Source organism: Globicephala melas, chromosome 12, assembly GCF_963455315.2.
Source record: "Globicephala melas chromosome 12, mGloMel1.2, whole genome shotgun sequence".
Lineage (NCBI taxonomy): Eukaryota > Metazoa > Chordata > Mammalia > Artiodactyla > Delphinidae > Globicephala > Globicephala melas.
Window position 1 is genome coordinate 38452679 of NC_083325.1, and position 18174 is coordinate 38470852.

The following is an 18174-nucleotide window of genomic DNA, read 5'->3' on the forward strand; positions in this document are numbered from 1 at the left end:
CGTGTTTCATCTCTTGGACTATTCCTAATTTACTTATCTTTTCTTTCCTATGGTTCATTTCTTTGAGTGTTAACTTCCTGAGAGATGTTCTCAACTTTATTTTACAATTCTTTTGAGTTTTTCATTTTTGCTGTCATGCTTTTAATATCAGACATCTGTTTTGTGTCCTCAGAGTACTCCTGTTATCTTAGTTGAGATATCTTTTTGAGAATATTGGGGTTTTTTCTTTCCTTAATTGTTGAATCTTTAAAAATCCAGACTGATGGTGCCTGCATTTCAATTAGAATGTTTAGCTAATTACCTCATTATTTTCTGTTAATCTCATCTCGTCTTTAACCTTATATTTACCACTCTGGCATTCTTTATTCCTACGTATAGATTGAAAATTTTCCATTTGCTTTCTTTTTTCTTCCTCTTTCTAATGAATTTCCCTTAAAAATGTTTATGTTGCAGATCTGGTGATGAATTTTCTCAAGCTTTTTTTGTTTGAATAAAAAGTTTGTTTTGCCTTCAATTTTGAAAGAAATTTTCACTGGATATAGAATTCTAGGTAAAGAAATTTTTTTTCTTTCAGGACTTTATAAAAAAATTTCCCATTATCATTTGGCTTGCAAAGTTTCTGACCAAAAGTCTGTGGTTTTTCTTATCTTTCATCCTTTGTATACAATGTGTCTTTTTAACTGTGCTTCGTTTTAAAGATTTTTCTTTAACATTGATTTTCAGCGGTTTGATTATTAATGTGCCTTGTTGTGTTTTTGTGTTATGCAGCTTGGGTTTAGTTCAGCTTCTGGGTCTGTTGTGTATTTATAACATTTATCAAATTCGAAAAAGGTTAGCAATTATATATTTTTTCAAATATTTTTTTCTTTTTCCTTACCCTTCACCATAATTTCTGGGCTTCTAATTAAATGTATCTTAGTCTGTTTGTTAGTGCCTCATAGATCACTGAGGTTCTGTTCTTTTCCTTTATTCCTTTTCTTTTCTTCTTCTTCTCTCTTTTTCTTTTCCTTCTCTTTCTACTGCTTCGATCCCTCTTCTCTTTCCCTCCTTTGTCAGGTGTTGATCTTGTTCCTGTGCCAAATCAGTATAAGTCAGATTATGGATTATAAATTTGTGTCTGGCTTAGGATTTATCTTTTTGAGGTCTTGATAGTAACTGTAAGTGCATTTGATTTCCAGCTTGCAAACTTGTTTGCTATTATCTGTTCTCTTTTTTTCCCTGTCAGATGTTTGTAAAATTTTTAAAATTTACTTTATTGCAGCTTCAGAGGATAAAAATTAGATATGTGTTGTTTAATATATCATCATAACCTAAGAATTTCTAAGATTTCTTTTTCCTTTTCTTGTTTTGAAACATTCATTGCATTAATATATTAAATTTTGGGGGACTTCCTTGGTGGCACAGTGGTTAAGAATCTGCCTGCCAGTGCAGGGGACACAGGTTCGAGCCCTGGTCTGGGGAGATCCCACATGCCGCGGATGCTAAGCCTGTGTGCCACAACTACTGAGCCTGCTCTGTTGAACCCAGGAGCCACAACTACTGAGCCCACGTGCCACAGCTACTGAAGGCCGTGCACCCTAGAGCCCGTGCTCCGCAGCAAGAGAAGCCACTGCAGTGAGAAGCCCATGCACCGCAACGAAGAATAGCCCCTTCCCACCACAATTAGAGAAAGCCTGCACACAGCAGCGAAGATCCAGTGCAGCCAAAAAATAAATTAATTTTTTAAAAAAAGATACTAAATTTTTTAAAGATAGCAACTTTTTCGAGAACCGTTAAGGAATAAGCAATTCTTAAGTTAAAAAAGATCCTCAAAAGTAGTAGAACATAGAAAGCTGCTCAGTTAACTGTAAAAACCAATTCAGCCGTTATAATTGAAAGTTGATACGTTATGTACACAACATGTAGGCCTAATTCACATATCAAATAGAGTCCAAAATGCTAGATAAACTGCTAGCCATCTTAGTTCTATTTTGTAACAAAGTCGTGCATGCTTAGGGTCTCTAACAAACTGGGAAGCAAATCAACTCCATATTATCTTAGCAATACATCACTACTAAGGATGTTTTATCTCACTATTGTAAAAAGATGAACAGTCATAGATTTATTAGATTATCTCAGTAACATAGAAAAGAAATTTTATTAATAAAAATCTACCGAAGTATTAAAAGTTTAATATAGAGTTTCTGTTCATCTAGTAGCCCATGTTTTTCTTAAGCACTAATTTTAAATGATTTGGATAAAACATTACTATCAGAAGAGGGAACTCAGTGATAATTTGAGGGTAATATAATGATGAATAGGAAACTAAAGAAATCAAGTGTTTTGTAGCAATTTAAAAAACATAAGATACTTGTTTGTTTGTTTTGCTGCACGTGGCTTGTGGGATCTTAGTTCCTGACCAGGGATTGAACCCAGGGCAGTGGCAGTGAAAGTGGTGGAACCTAACCACTGGACCACCAGGGAAGTCCCTAGTTAGGGTACTCTTAGTGTGACGTGTTTGTGGAATATATGAGACTAAAACATTTTTGAGATATGTAAATGAACACTTGAATAAGTGATTATACCTAGCATCTCTATATAAAATATTGTAGAGATGCCATGTTAATTTCTTAATATATTTTACCTAAATCTGAATGAATTTTTACTTTAAATTGGATGAAACTACTCTGAATAATAAACTGTGTGAATAAACTAAACAGTATCAGAAGTTCTGAGAGGAAAACCTGAAAGGATAATAGATGAATTTCAATACTAGCTATTATACATTTAAAAACTACAATATTATCTCATAAAGAGTGTTAATTAAATCACAATAGATAGCAAAGAAATAGTCTTATGAGATGTTCGGTTTAGGGGCAGAAAGAAAAACCCTGCTTCTCTCATGTTCAGGATGAACTTAAAGTATTCTTTATACACACATGCGCGTGCATACACACAATAAACTCTAGGACAATTCAGAAGATATAGGATTGAAAATTTATCAAACTTTTGGGAGGGCCAAGGTTTCTAGGCTTAGAAATAACAAGAAGGGAAAAAAACATAGGTTTAGCTACACAACAATTAGCAATTTTGCTACACAACAATTATATATTTTTTTAATATATAATTTTATTTATTTATGCATGCTGCCGCGGGTCTTAGTTGCGGCATGCAGACTCTTAGTTGTGGCATGCAGACTCTTAGTTGCGGCATGCATGCGGGTTGTAGTTCCCCAGCCAGGGATCAAACCGGGCCCCCTGCATTGGGAGCATGGAGTCTTGCCCACTGGACCACCAGGGAAGTCCCATACACAACAGTTACATTTAAGGAAAAATACTGAAATGAATCTTACTGGAGGAACTCATTTTCCTTTCCTGTGTTTGAAATATTTTCAGGTAGAATTTTCTTACTTGAGTGGAGGGAAAAGGTAATTTTAAAACGTTATGTGTTGTTGTGGAAAGCAGTAATCGTGCTTCACTCATTCCTGAAAATAGTTGGTTAGTGCCTATCCAATGGAATTTTCCTACATTAAGTTAATAAAATTTAACAATATTTGAGTTTAATTATTCATCAGATATTTCATCATTTTGCTTAACTTTCTTCCTCTGTCCAGCATTTTCTTTAAAAAAATTTTTTTTTCATGGATTAAACAATAATTAATTTGAATGCCTGCTGTTCTAATGCTGGGAATACATGTGTGCCTTTGTGGAACTGGGTTGGGTTTTTTTTAGTGGGGGAGACAGATACTTAAATATAATATCAGATGCTAATAAGTGCTTTACAGAAAGATAAAGCAGAGTATGGGATTAATAGTGAGATGAGGCTTTTTAGATTGAGTAGTTAGGAGGAAGGCCTTTTAGAGCTCACATTTGATGAAAGACTTGAACTGTGGGAATGATCCATATGCATTCCTGGGGAGGAGCATCTTAGACCTTGAGATGGGAACATGCTTGATGCTTTCAAGAAAGAACATGCTTGTGTGGCTAAAGCATATTTTGGTAGGGACAATGGTGGGAAATGAAGTTGAAGCAAAGAGGACTTATGAATTCTAGAAATGAATTGCCTCAGTCTATTGAGTTCGTTGAGCTTACTGTAATCTAGAATGTTGTAGCTCATCTTTTTTCGTTTCTTGTCAGAACTTTTTTTCTGCCATATAATCTATTTTGTGTTGATAGGTAGTAACAGGGAAGAGAAAACTCGATCATTATAAATACATGCTGGTTACTTGTGAACTAAGGCATTAATGAATCTGTTTCTCCTGCATGTATTGCTAAGGGGAAAAGCTGTAGGTTCCCAGAAAGCTCTGTAGTGTTTTTTACTTGTAAAAATTTTCATATTATTAAGCAAGCAGGAATTGATCTTATTAGAGTGGTGCTAAAGGAGGATTCTCTTATAATTTTTACTGCCTAAGGCTAACATCAGACAACAGAAAATAATATAAGAAGTATGCTTGGCTCTGTTTCTTCTGCACTCAAGAATTCTATTTAAGCTTAATGTCCAGTGGAATTAATTACTATAACTGTGTATTCATGTTGGCAAGTAAGTTAACTCTTATAAAAAAGTTCACTTATGTTTTCTGTTTTTAAGGAGGCCTTATGGGACCAGTCAGGATGATTTCATCTGGACATGAATTAACAACAGATTATGATGAGAAAGCACTTCATGAGCTTGGTTTTAAGGACATGCAGGTACGCGTAAATGTGGTTTGAGTTTTAATCATCTGTTGACTTATAGTCAATAGTTATTTAGTTGAAGATACAGTTCAAAAACAGTTCTTACTGCTTTTGTTAAAATTGTAAGGGAAGTTATTTCCTACCTCACAGATTTATTAAACCAAAAACTTGATATGTCTAATTATGTGTTGATTTTTTCCCCCCTGTTGCTCCTGTTTTTATAGATGGTATTTGTATCTTTGGGTGCACCAAGGAGAGAACGGAAAGGGGAAGGTGTTCAGCTGCCAGCATCTTGCCTACCACCCCCTCAGAAGGACAACATTCCGATGCTTTTGCTTTTACAAGAACCTCATTTAACTACTCTTTTTGATTTATTAGAGATGCTTGCATCATTTAAACCACCCTCAGGAAAAATGGCAGTTGAAGATAGTGAGGTGACTATATCATTTCATTTTCACAAAATCTTGTTTTGTCTTTCTGTTGAGTGGAAAATAATTTTCTCAGTAATCTCTTAAAAGCAATAAAACCAAGGAATCAGTTTATTAATTCATTAACTATTTAAGTACCTAATATATCCCAGGCGTGCTGTTCACAAGGATCAAAATAGACACAGTTTCAGCCTTCATTGAATCCAGTGGGGAAGACAGGTAATTGACATGCCTAACAGATAGTTTCAAGTAAACTAACAGATAAATAGTTTCCGGTAGAGATAGTTGCTACGACTTGCCATTATTAAGGACTGGTGATAGACAGACTGTTTATATTTTATTTGGTCAAGGAAGGTTTCTCTGAGGGAGACCATATAAATCTGAGCTTGCAGGGTGAAAAGGAGCCTACTAAATGAAGTGAATGAGGAATGATCTGGATAAAGTAAACTGATTCCTGAAGCCCTTGATATAAGAAGGAGTTAGGCAGGTCTGGGAATTGTTTGGGAGCTGGTAAGTAGAGTGTGGAAGGTAGTGGGAGAGTAAAATGAGGGGAATGAAATGAAAAGATAAACAGAATCAAACTGGCCATGGCAGGCTATTTCCAGTTCACTCAAAGTAAAGTGGACAGCATTGAAGTATTTTAAGCAGAGAGAGAGACATATGTTTTGATTTTTGACTTAAAGGTAATAGGTTTGTTTGGCAAGAATAGAAAAAACAGTAAGGAACCTAATGTAGTAGTCCAAGGAAGAATTGACTTTAAATAACATCTTTTTAGTGATGACTCACAAACTTAGTTCTGCAGACCAAACCTCTTCTCTGAGTTCCAAACTCATATATCCAGTTGTTTACTTGATGCTTCCACTTGATGTCCCATAGGCATCCATTCTTCTTCATTCAACTGGAATCCACCCAGTTGCTCATGCCAGAAACCTGGATGCCATCTCTGTTTTTCTTCTTCCTGAACCCGAGTCTATCCCTACTTCTAATCCAATCTACCACAAGTAATGTTGTTTTGACCTGTTGTCCACTTAATTTATTTCCACTGCCGCCATTCTGTTTCAGGGCACCATCTTTCTTGGAAGAATCATTATTTTGAGACTGAGTGGCAAATAAAATAGTGGTGCTTTTATGACTTTCCTTATGTTAGGCTAACTGTTATTTCTTTCCCAACAATGTTAAGTGGCTTCTTTCTATGTTTCCAGAATGTGTTTGGTCATGAATGACCAAATTGAGTCATCTGTTCCCCATAACCTGGTTTCTTTTGTGGTGGCATATTCTTAAATTCCTAAGAAATCTCCTTTTTGTTCAAGCAGAATAATCAATAATAGATGTCCATAAACCTTCATTTCCTCACCTGTTAAATTTTATGCCATAAATACTTAATAACCTTTTACTTCATGTCAGCAGTGTATTGCCAGTTTAAAAGATAATTATAAGAATTTCCCAATTTTCCAGGAGGGTGCTAGTGTTCTACACAGTGTGTTATGGGAACATAAGCAGTAAACAAAAATTTGGGGAAGATTTCTGTAAAAGAGGAGTTATTTAAATTGGGTCCAACTGCTGATAAAAGAAGGAAGAGAAGCATTACAGAGTCACAGAAAAGTGAATGGCATGATTGAAAAATTGGGAGTGTGAGTATGATGTAATTCAAATATAAGGACAGAAAGGGAGATTGTAAGCTATACCACAAAGGACCTTAAGAGGTTTTTATTCTTAGTAAAATAGATGGCTGTTATCATGGAAGATTTTAAAACAACAAAATGAGATCTTTTTTGGACTTTCAGAAACAAAGTTTTGGTGTTAGTGTGGAGGATTATATTAGAGAAAACAAAGACCAGAGGTACAAGAGCCAGTTAGTAGGTCATTGTAATTGTCCATTTGAGGCCTAAACCAGAGAGAAAGCATTCATTTTGGGACAGTTATATTATTGAACTTGGTGACAAGTATGCCATTGGTGGCGTGGGGTTTCTTTGTTGAACAAGACCGGTTCAGTCTTGAAGAGGATTACCAGAAGAATAAAGGATCTCCACTGTGTATGACCCATATTGTAGGGCCTTTCAGTCATAATGTAGAACATAGTCTTATACACCTGGGAGATTTTTTTTTCTTCAAATAATTTTTTGCACAGAGTTCAGTCCCTTCCTCCTTTCCTCCCTCTCTCCCCACCTTCTCTTTTTTAAACTGGATGTTTACAAAGGAATGAATTTTATTTCACTGAAGAACTCTCAGTGCCTTGTCCCCAAATAAACTAGAAGTGTTACTTGGGTTGCTTCTCTTTCTTCATCAGGGCTGTGAAAAGCAAAGTTTACTTTGAAACTCCTGTCTCTCAAATTCTCTTGCCTTCAAAGTATATTAGCTTTATACCATTGTACAAAAAGAACGAAATTACTTTTTGTAGATGTGTAAGAAGATTCCTTTGGCATCCCTTATACTGTATAATACCTCAGAATCATTATGACAACAGCTAGTAGTAGAATAATACTATACAAATTCATACTTTGGAACATTCCAAAACTTCTGCTGCTTTAGCTTTTGCTGCTTGTTTACCTCTTGGGTTGTGCTTTAATTAAAAAAAAAAAAAAGAAAGAAACTTGCCTATTTCTTACATACCTTCTGTAATATTCTTTAGCTTACTGTTATCTCAGTACCTTAGAGAGTTCAGATTTAACAAACGATAATGGAAAAAAGTAGGTTCTTTAAAATTGTTTGCTTTTCTCTTAATCTCTGCTTGTCTGAGACTGGAATATAAGGAAGGCATGGATTAGCGAAATAAGAGAAACAGGTGTACTCTTTTCCCAAATGTAAGGTCAGGGATTTAATTTTCCAGGTCTTTGTCATTCTTAGAATAGTGACCTGCAGGGAAGAAATAGATGATAGTCTTATTGAAATTTACTTGTTGGCTTTATAAAACAGACATTTTCACTTTTGTTTGAAAAGTTTTTCTGAGGAAAGTGGCCAGACTTGCAGATCACTTTTTCCCAGAAAAGTGTTCAGTAACAAGTTGAAAAACCACTACTTTGACATAACTTAATTTATTGAATAAATTTATTTACTGTGTAACAAATGCTTTATTCTCACTTTTAAAGTAAGATTTAAAAATATCAAATATGATAATTAGTGATTTTATGCAAATCAAACTTAAGTTTAGATGTTTCAAAAAACTGATCTGTCTTGATAAGCAGTTCCTCTTATTTGTATAGAGCTTAAGATGTGAAGAACTTCATCTTCATGCAGAAAACCTCTCTAGGCGTGTATGGGAGCTACTGATGCTTCTTCCTACATGTCCTAACATGTTGATGGCATTCCAGAATATCTCAGATGAACAGGTAAGTCCACAAAATATTTTTACTTCCCTGGAGGATGGTACCAGTTTACATTCCTACTGGTAGTGTATGAGAGTGCTTGTTGACTGGTAACCTCAGTAAAATTTTGCCCATTTAATAGGTAAAAAGTGCCAGTTCATTTTAATGTTCATATATTTAATTATTAGTGAGATTGAATAATATGGGCTAAATACAAGGCAAGGATTTTCTCTAAAATTATCTTTAGAAAACAGTGAATTTGCCTTTATATTAGTGTTTTTTCATATTACTTAATGTTCTGAATATTGCTTTGTTTTTGACAACAAAAAGTAACGTTTAGAGAAAATACCCTGTGATTTAATGACATTGCTTCAGGGCTTGTTTTGGCTGCTTATACAAGTCAACTGGTAGAAATAGAGAAAAAAGGAGTCAAAGAAATTTAATATATATTAATATTCCCAGAGGCATGACCTCACATGTATTAAGTGTTATATATCTTTGTAAAGATGTCTGTTAAAATTAAAGATTATTTTTAAAAGCTATATATTAAGGAGTTACTTAGTGGGGATACCAACAGAACACCTATAGGACTAATGGAAAAACAATGTCCTAATGTTATGCTAATGTTATCTATGATTTGGGACGTTGTTATGTGATTTCTCAGGGTCTTGTATTTCAAATGACTTGGAAGTGAAGAAGATGGGCTTAGAAAATGGTGGTTGATGACTCATTGTAGCTCTAATAATAATATCGTTGTCAAAGGATGCACATTAAGTGTGAATAACACTTTATAAATTGCGAGTAGAAAAGAACAATATTTTAAAGTTTATGTATTTGTATATGACTTTTTAAATGAGTAGGTGTCACATAAATATTAAATACACACTGTACTGCTTCTGTATCCTTAAAAGTTCACACATTCAATTATGCTGCAATGTGTTTTTCATTGGGAAGATGGCAAATTACCTCAACTGTTGTGGAGGTTAACATACAGTTTTTTCCTATGCTGCTGTTGTGTATTAATTTTAACAAAATTTAATGAATAATTGGTGTTTTAAGTATATAATTAGTACCAATTATATAATTGGTCTTCACTTGTTTGAACATATTTCAATATATATGTAATATTTGAGTTTTTATATAGTGTCATTTTCTTTAGTTTTTTTTTTGGGGGGGGTCTCTTGGTAAGTTGGTTGGAGAAACCTGTGTTTCTTTTTTTAATTTAAGTGTAATGATGGACTTAATTGGAAAGAACTGCTCAAAATTAAGAGTGCTCACAAGCTATTATATGCCCTGGAAATTATTGAAGCACTGGGAAAACCTAACAGAAGAATAAGAAGAGAGTCAACGGTAATTGCTTTTCCATTATTATCATTAAACATTTGTTTTCTCTTTGGAGCAAAATTCCAGAGTACGTTATCTTTTAATTCTCCTGCCACCCTTCCTTATTTATTTATTTATTTCTGCCATTCCCACAGGGAAGTTATAGTGATCTTTATCCAGATTCAGATGATTCAAGTGAGGATCAAGTGGAAAATAGTAAAAATTCCTGGAGTTGCAAGGTTTGATCATATATGTTTTGCAGTGTATTGGTAAAAATAATTCATCTCTAATTTTCCAGAAGTTACCATAATTATTGTTTTAAACTAACTTACCATTTAAATAAAGCATAGTTTAAAAATTATGTATTACTCTAATCACAGTAATAAATAAACTGAGATTATTTAATGCTTTGGTGCTCCTATTTTTAGCACTTATTATTTTTTCTCCTTCATTGGAATACTGTGTTAGGACATCCCAGTGCCTGGGATTAAATGGTTAATGGAATACAAAGATATGTATATAGATTTTTATAAGAATCTTTAAAAAAAATTCTTGAAAATTAGTTGTTTGCTGTTACTTTATTGTATAAACGTTATATTGGTTATATAGACGTTATATTGTATAGACGTTATATTGGTTATTTATCAAAGAATAATTTCTTATATGAAAGATACATAATATTTTACTTACACACACAGACATACACACACACCCAGTTACTGAATCAAAAAGCAGATCTTTACTACATCATGTAGCTCTTTCCTCTTACCATTACTCTCACAATTGCTTACAGTTTGTTGCTGCTGGAGGGCTTCAACAGTTATTAGAAATTTTTAATTCTGGAATTCTAGAGCCAAAAGAGCAGGAATCCTGGACTGTGGTAAGTGAAAATTCACATTTTCAACAAGTTGCAGTAGTTACCCCAGTGAGTCACTTCCATGAACCATTGGCAAATGTAACGTTTGCTGCAAACTTTATTTTAGTAAAGGAAAGTGTGGAGTACTGTAGAAATAAATTTAAGAAAAAATAAGGAATCTGATAAACTAATTATGCAATAAGAGTTCTCCATGTCAACTCAGTTAAAAAAATTTAAGTGATAATATTAATGACTCTGAACTATAGGTAATTCATGAACATTTTTCCATTAGTTTGGTAAACTATATATTAATATTTACATAGTCTTAAAATTTGGATGCTTTTTAAGAAAAACTTGGTTTTATGTCTTCATTTTTTTGAAAACATCCTTTTTCTTCATTTCATTTTGTTTTGACCATTTCTTCCTTTAAGCAACACTACTGAAAAATGTATTTCCAGACCATTTGTGACTAGTCGGCAATGAAAAAGGTACAGGACTTGAGAGTAAATAAGCCTTTAGAAATTTTTATAGCAAGTGGACATTGCCGCAGTGTATTTTTTAATAGTATTTTACAAAATTTTTGATCCTTAACAAAATGGAAGTTTTAGAAGATGGTACTTTATCACTGTTAACTTGACAAAGCACTGTCCTATAATGTTAGGAAAATAAAATTATGGAATATTTAAAAATTCATAATGCTGGACCAAACTGTGTAATCCAGTTTTGTATTAAATGGAAAGGATGCTCATTTCCTGACCTCCAGCAAAGCAGAATAGCATTATCAAACATTGCATTCAAATTTTAATTTCTTAGTACTTGCTTTTTAGAATTATTTTAGAACCTAGGAGTCAGATATTCTTGATTTACTGTCAAATGCTGATATATCCAAGATATTAATGAAAGAAAATACATTTAAGCATATTACTATCTACCAAGATTTTGTTAATCTTATCATTGCTTTCAATACTTTTTGCCATTTTTATTTTATATATTTTGCTACAGATATTTTCCTTTTTAGAATAGATACCTCTACTACAGTAATTGTTTTCTGTCTCTTAGAACTGAAATGTCTGTTGTGTTTTATTGTATTGTCTTTGTTGTCTCAGTGATCTCTCAGAATTATAAGGTGCCTTTTAGTTCTTTGGCAAAGTGGGAGAATTTTAAATCTTTAATGAGTAGTTGTGTGTCGTTTATAGGACTTTTGTTTATAAACTGCTCTAAGTTTAGCTTTGAATAAAGTTTACAGGTAATCATATGCTAAAGATTTTCTCTCTTTGTTTCCTTTAAAATTGTGGACACTTTTATGAAGTATTAAGAAAAATTTACTGCTACATGGGACACATTGTAGCCTGGCAACACAGATGGCTTTCAAGTCAACTGAGATCCCATATTTATAATGTATCTCTCAATATATTATAGGGTACTGTGGATACTCTTACATGATGAACAAAATTTCAAGATTTTCATGAAGTCCAATTTGTCCATTTTTTCTTTTGTTACCTAAGCCTTTGGTGTACTATCCAAGAAATTATTGCCAAATACAGTGTCATGGCACTTTTGTTCTGTGTTTTCTTCACAGAGATTTATTTATTGAGATTTATTGTTTTAGGTCTTATTTATTGTTTTAGGTCTTATATTTAGATCCTTGATTCATTTTGAGTTAATTGTTGTATATGGTGTTAGGTAAGGGTTCAACTTCATTCTTTTGCATGTGGAGATCCAGGTTTCCCAGCATATTTTCTTGAAAAGACTCCTTTTCCCCACAGTGAATGGTCTTGGTACTCTTTTCAAAAATCGTTTGAACATTTTCGTGAGGGTTTATTTTCAGGCTCTCTATTCCATTCCTTTTATTTTTTTGTCTATCTTTATGCCAGTACTACACTGTATTGATTACTGTAGCTTTGTAGTAAGTTTTGAAATCAGAAAATGTGAGTCTTCCAGTTTTGTTCTTTTCTTGTAAGATTGTTTGTCTATTTGGAGTCCCTTGAGATTCCTTGTGAATTTTAGAATGGATTTTTCTGTTTCTGCAAAAAACATCATTAGGATTTTGGTAGGGATTGCATTGAATCTGTAGGTCACTTTGGGTAGTATTGATATTTTAATAAGTCTTCCAGTTCATGAACACGGGATGTGTTTCCATTTATTTGTCTTTAATTTCTTGGAGCAGTTTTTTGTAGCTTTCATTGTAGAAGTCTTTAAACTCCTTGGTTAAGTTCATTCCTAAGTATTTTATTCTTTTTGATGCTATTGTAAATGGAATTGTTTTTTTAATTTCCCTTTCATATTGTTCATTGTTCACGTATAGGAATGCAACTGAATTCTGTACGTTGACTTTGTATCCTTCTACTTTGCTGAAATTATTTACTAGTTTTAAGAGCCTTTATATGGAGTCTTCACGGTTTTCTACATCAAAAACAGATAAATTTACTTCTTTCTTTCCAATTTTGATGCCTTTTATTTTTCTGGTGTATTGCTTAGGCCAAAGCTTCCATTACTGTGTTGAATAGAAGTGGTGAAAGCAAGTGTCCTTGCCTTGTTCCTGATCTTAGAGGAAAAGCTTTCAGTCTTTCACCATTGAGTATGATTTTCACTATGGATTTTTCATATATGGCTTTTATTATGCTGCGGTAGTTTCCGTCTGTTTCTATTTTGTTGAGTATTTTTATCATGAAAGTGTGTTGAATTTTGTCAAATGCTTTTTCTGCATTAATTGAGATGATGTAGTCTTTTCCTTCATTTTGTTAATCTGGAGTATTTACATTGATCATTGCTATGTGGAACCATCCTTGCATTCTAAGAATAAATCCCACTTGATCATGGTGTATAATCCTTTTAATATGTTGCTGAATTCTGTTTGCTAATATTTTGTTGAGGACAGTGTCTTTTGTCTGGCTTTGGTATGAGGGTTAATGCTCACTTCATCGAATGAGTTGGGAAGTTCCCTCTTCAGTTTTTTGGAAGAGTTTGAGGATCGTTGGTATTAGTTCTTCTTTAAACATTTGTTAGAATTTACTAGTGAAGCTGCCAGGTCCAGAACTTTTCTTTTTTGGGAGATTTTTGATAACTGATTCAATCTCCTCACTAATTATAAGTCTGCTCAGATTTTCTATTTTTTTGTGATTGAGTCCTGGTAAGTTTTGTGTTTCTAGGAATTTGTTCATTTCATGTAAGGTATCCAGTTTTGGGGCATACAACAGTTGTTCATAGTACTCTCTTACAATCCTTTCTGTCTCTAGAATTAGTTGAAATGTTCCTACTTTGATTTTAGTAATTTGACTTTTATTTTTTGTTCGTCCTTCTAGCTAAAAGTTTGTCAATTTCGTTCTTTTCGAATAACCAGCTTTGATTTTCACTGATTTTTCTCTAGGTTTTTCTATTCCCTGTTTTGTTTACCTCTGCTCTGATCTTTATTATTTCCTTCTTTCTACTGCTAGCTTCAGGTTTAGTTTGTCTTCTTTTTCTAGTTCATTAAGCTGTAAAGTTAGATTGTTGGTAAGAATTTTTCTTTTTTTTAATGTAAACATTTACATTTATAAATTTCCCCATTAGCATTGCTTTCATTATATTCCATAAGTTTCATATTGACCATGTTTTTTATCTTCTTTTGTGAAGTGTCTTTATATCCTGGGGGTTTTTGTTTTGATTTGTTTGCTTTCGTTTCTTTGGGTTTTTTTCTTTTCATTTATTTTATTTTTGGCTGCGTTGGGTCTTTGTTGCTGTGCATGGGCTTTCTCTAGTTGTGGCAAGCAGGGTCTACTGTTCGTTGTGGTGCACGGGCTTCTCATTGTGGTGGCTTCTCTTGTTGCGGAGCACAGGCTCTAGGCGCATGGGCTTCAGTAGTTGTGTACGCAGGCTCAGTAGTTGTGGCACACGGGCTTAGTTGCTCTGTGGCATGTGGGATCTTCCCGAACCAGGGATTGAACCCGTGTCCCCTGCATTGGCAGGTGGATTCTTAACCACTCTGCCACCAGGGAAGCCCCCTGTTTTTTTTTTTCTTTGTAAAGAGCTATAAGACTTTTTTCCTTAATCAGTTGGACAAGTTTTTTGGTCAGATATATGTATTAGGAATATTTGCATTCAATGTGTAGCTTGCTTTTTCTTTATATTTACAGTATCTTTTAAGCAGAGAAGTTTTAAATTTTAACAAAATTTATATCATAGCTAAGAAATCATTTTTCCAAGGTCACAGAGATTTTCTCCTGTGTGTTCTTCTGTAAATTTTATAGTTATCTTTTACATTTAGGTCTGTGTTATATTTTGAGTTAACTTTTGTATATGTAGAGTGAGGTTGAGGTTTTATTTTATTTTTTCCATATGGCTCTCCAATTTTTCTAGCACTGTTTGTTGAAAAGACTTTTTTTCTCACTGAAATTTCCTGGTACTTTTCTTGAAAATCAATTATATAGTATTGCTCTGTTTCTTGGCATATTGGTATAGTTATAACACTTAGTAGTGGTATTAGGAAAAGAGGAGAACAAGGACCATTGAAGAGAAAGCTCTGAAGCTCTCATACATAGGTGATATTCTTATTAATTTATTTGAAGGAATTGCTTTATTTAAAAAATTTTAAAGTAGAGCTTTAAATCAGAAATTTTACTTTTCATACTAAACAGTATTTTACTGATGAAATGCTTGTTTTATTTTAAATATACATATATACAGTGCAAATTTTTCAGTTGAATAATTTTCTAGAATTATTGAGAACTGCTTTCACTCCCAAATAGCAGAGTATATGCCACTTAGGTGGAGAGACAGCTTCCAGTATTTTTGCTCTCAATGCTGATTTTGTAGGTAAATATCTTTATTATTATTTTAATAATTTTTAAAATTGTAGTACATTGCAAGCAATATTTTTTTACATCCTGTATATCTCTATTACATATATTTGTATGATTCTTTCTTGATAGAAATGCAAAAATGATATTTTCTTCTTATCCACAGTGGCAGCTAGACTGTCTTGCTTGCTTGCTGAAGTTAATATGCCAGTTTGCAGTAGATCCATCCGATTTGGATTTAGCTTATCATGATGTCTTTGCCTGGTCTGGTATAGCAGAAAGCCATAGGAAAAGAACATGGCCTGGGAAATCGAGAAAGGCTGCTGGTGATCATGCCAAGGGTCTTCATATACCAAGATTAACAGAGGTAAAGTACAAAAGTCACCATGTAGTAATGAATTTTATTTGTCTTCTAAGAGAGCTTGTATATTTTTGTTTTTACAAAATGAATAATGTCTATGAGATGCTATCCTAGATTACCACAGTATGACCTAACAGCAGAAGCAATGCCTTCATTTTAAAGCAGTAGAAATTACGAAGCAGTAATACTTTTCAGTTCATCATCCAAAATGCAGGAGTGCATTAATTTTGTGCCATTTTAATGTTATCTAACTGTAGGATTGAGTTCATTAGTTGGTCTCAGTAATTTTTATACTGAGTGTATCAGGGTCCATTCAGGAAAACAAACCACACTAGGTATTTCAACAGAGTAAATTTAAAATTGAGAACTGGTTTTATACATATGTGTTGGAGGGCTAAAAATGAAAAATGGAATGTTGAGGTAATGCGGGCAAGTAGCCATTCACCACCCCTAGGGTTTGAGGAATATATGTAAAAGGCTGTGGTTATCAGGAATGAGAAGCTTATAAGAGGGATCCTGTTGAACTGGAGTTTAGGCCTCCGAGGAAGTGGTTCTGTTACTGCTTCTGAAATCATTTGCCTCTTCTGGTTAAAATACTTATGGAACAATGTTAACAGGAAAAACAGGGGAAATTCCCTGGCTGTGAAGTGGTTAGGGCTCCATGCTTTCACTGCCAAGGGCCTGGGTTCAATCCCTGGTCAGGGAGTAAGATCCCACGAGCCGCATGGTGCGGCCAAAACAAACAAAAAAAAAAAGAAAGAAAGAAAAAGCAAGGAAGTAATCTCTCTAGTATCCCACGTTGACAAACCCAATAGAAAGCCAGCTGGCAGAGGAGAAATTTAGTTTATAATGTACCAGCCCTAATGTCACAGAGCAAGTATCAATATATAGTATGGTAGGTTTAGAGCCAAACGAAAATGGCACAATAACCAATGCATCCAGCAATAAAATTAAAATTCTTTTTGGCTGTGGATTCTGTTATTCATGTGATCAAATATTTGCCCTTCCAGTGTCTCTGTTAGTGAACTGGGAACTGGGGAGAGATGAAGATGAGTTTTTACTTAATCGCTTCTTCATTTTGTAACCATTTGAGGACAGCAGCTTACCTCCTACCTGCTCCAGAAACACCACAGTAATGAGTTGTTACTGATAGAGAAATAAAATACACATACTCATATATGGCATTTTAAAATAATTGGCTAGTTTTTTTTTTAACAAATTTATGCAAGTACATAATTACTGAAAACAATTTAGAATGTACAAGTGAGGGAATTCTTTGGCAGTCCAGTGGTCAGGACTCTGTGCTTTCATTGCTGAGGGCCCAGGTTCGATCCCTGGTCAGGGAGCTAAGGTCCCGCAAGCTGTGGCGTGGCCAAAAAAAAAAAAAGAATATACAAGTGAACCTTCCAAAGTCATATAGGTCACTACCATTAATAGTTTTATGTGTTAATCTTTTTATGTGCATATTTTTTCTTATGCGTATGCCAATGTTACATTTTTATAGTTTAGAAAAAGAGCATACAATATATATATTTTTCATTTGTTTATCATAATATTTAATTAGAGCTTAGAAGGTATATCTAAGCTATTTGGGGGGAAATTTTTGTTACCCTAATTCTGGAGACAAAGTCATCCAATAGTAAGGAAGAACACTAATTCTTTTAATAATTTACTATCATTCATTATTTCGTTTGTTCTCCTTTAATAGCCTTTTAGAAGGTTCAGAATCCAAATTGAACTTCCAATTCCAGCCTAAATATAGCTTTTCTTAAAACTCTTCTTATTTTGCCAGGCACAGGTTTAGTTGCTGCTCCCTTCTGTTGCTCATTTGGCACATTGCATATAATTGTGTTTCAGTGCTTTTGATGTTTTCTGCTGCACTGGACTAACTTCCCCAGGATGGAAACAGTGCTTTTATAAAATTAGTGCCCAGAATGGGTTCTGACCTGCAGAAGGGATTCAGTAGTTCTTTATTAAGTTAGCAAATATTTTTTTCCATTATATAGATGAAGAACTAGAACCTAGAAATTCAGTATTTATTAGAGTCATACAGCTTGAAAGTTAGCAAACTAAATGTTGAACCTCAAGGTTTTTAATCTGGAATCCATGTTTGGTATCTATGGTATATTATATTGCTTTTCTATGTTTATTTCAGGGTGGTTGAGGAATCTGCCACTGCTTGACATTTATTTCAAAACTGAAAAAGGTTACTTCACCTACCACCCAAAAAAACCACTGACTTGTGTAATACATAATATTTTTCTCACTCTATTGGGTGACATGCAGATAATCTGTGGACCAAATAGAAAGGATTCGCCTGTGTATTTCTAAATTTTTAATATTTTCTTTTTAAAGTTGCTATTCTGAGGTTTCTTTATAAAAATCTGGTTTTCTAATATTTAATATTTTTACAGTATTTTCCAATAACCATTTTAAGAATATTCCTATCCTTTTATAAATAAAAATCAAAGTAATTT

At 33.7% G+C, this 18174-nt stretch overlaps 1 protein-coding gene across 4 annotated transcripts in view; it reads left to right on the forward strand.

The window, feature by feature from the left end:
• USP34 (ubiquitin specific peptidase 34) overlaps nucleotides 1-18174 on the forward strand; it is a 231419-nt gene that overhangs the window by 138024 nt on the left and 75221 nt on the right. For all 4 annotated transcript variants that reach the window (XM_030877324.2, XM_030877325.2, XM_030877327.2 and 1 more), the window contains 7 exons: nucleotides 4567-4667; nucleotides 4877-5086; nucleotides 8281-8406; nucleotides 9610-9732; nucleotides 9861-9944; nucleotides 10499-10585; nucleotides 15503-15703. In XM_030877324.2, the coding sequence (XP_030733184.1) occupies nucleotides 4567-4667; nucleotides 4877-5086; nucleotides 8281-8406; nucleotides 9610-9732; nucleotides 9861-9944; nucleotides 10499-10585; nucleotides 15503-15703 (932 nt within the window). The remainder of the gene's footprint in view (nucleotides 1-4566; nucleotides 4668-4876; nucleotides 5087-8280; nucleotides 8407-9609; nucleotides 9733-9860; nucleotides 9945-10498; nucleotides 10586-15502; nucleotides 15704-18174) is intronic.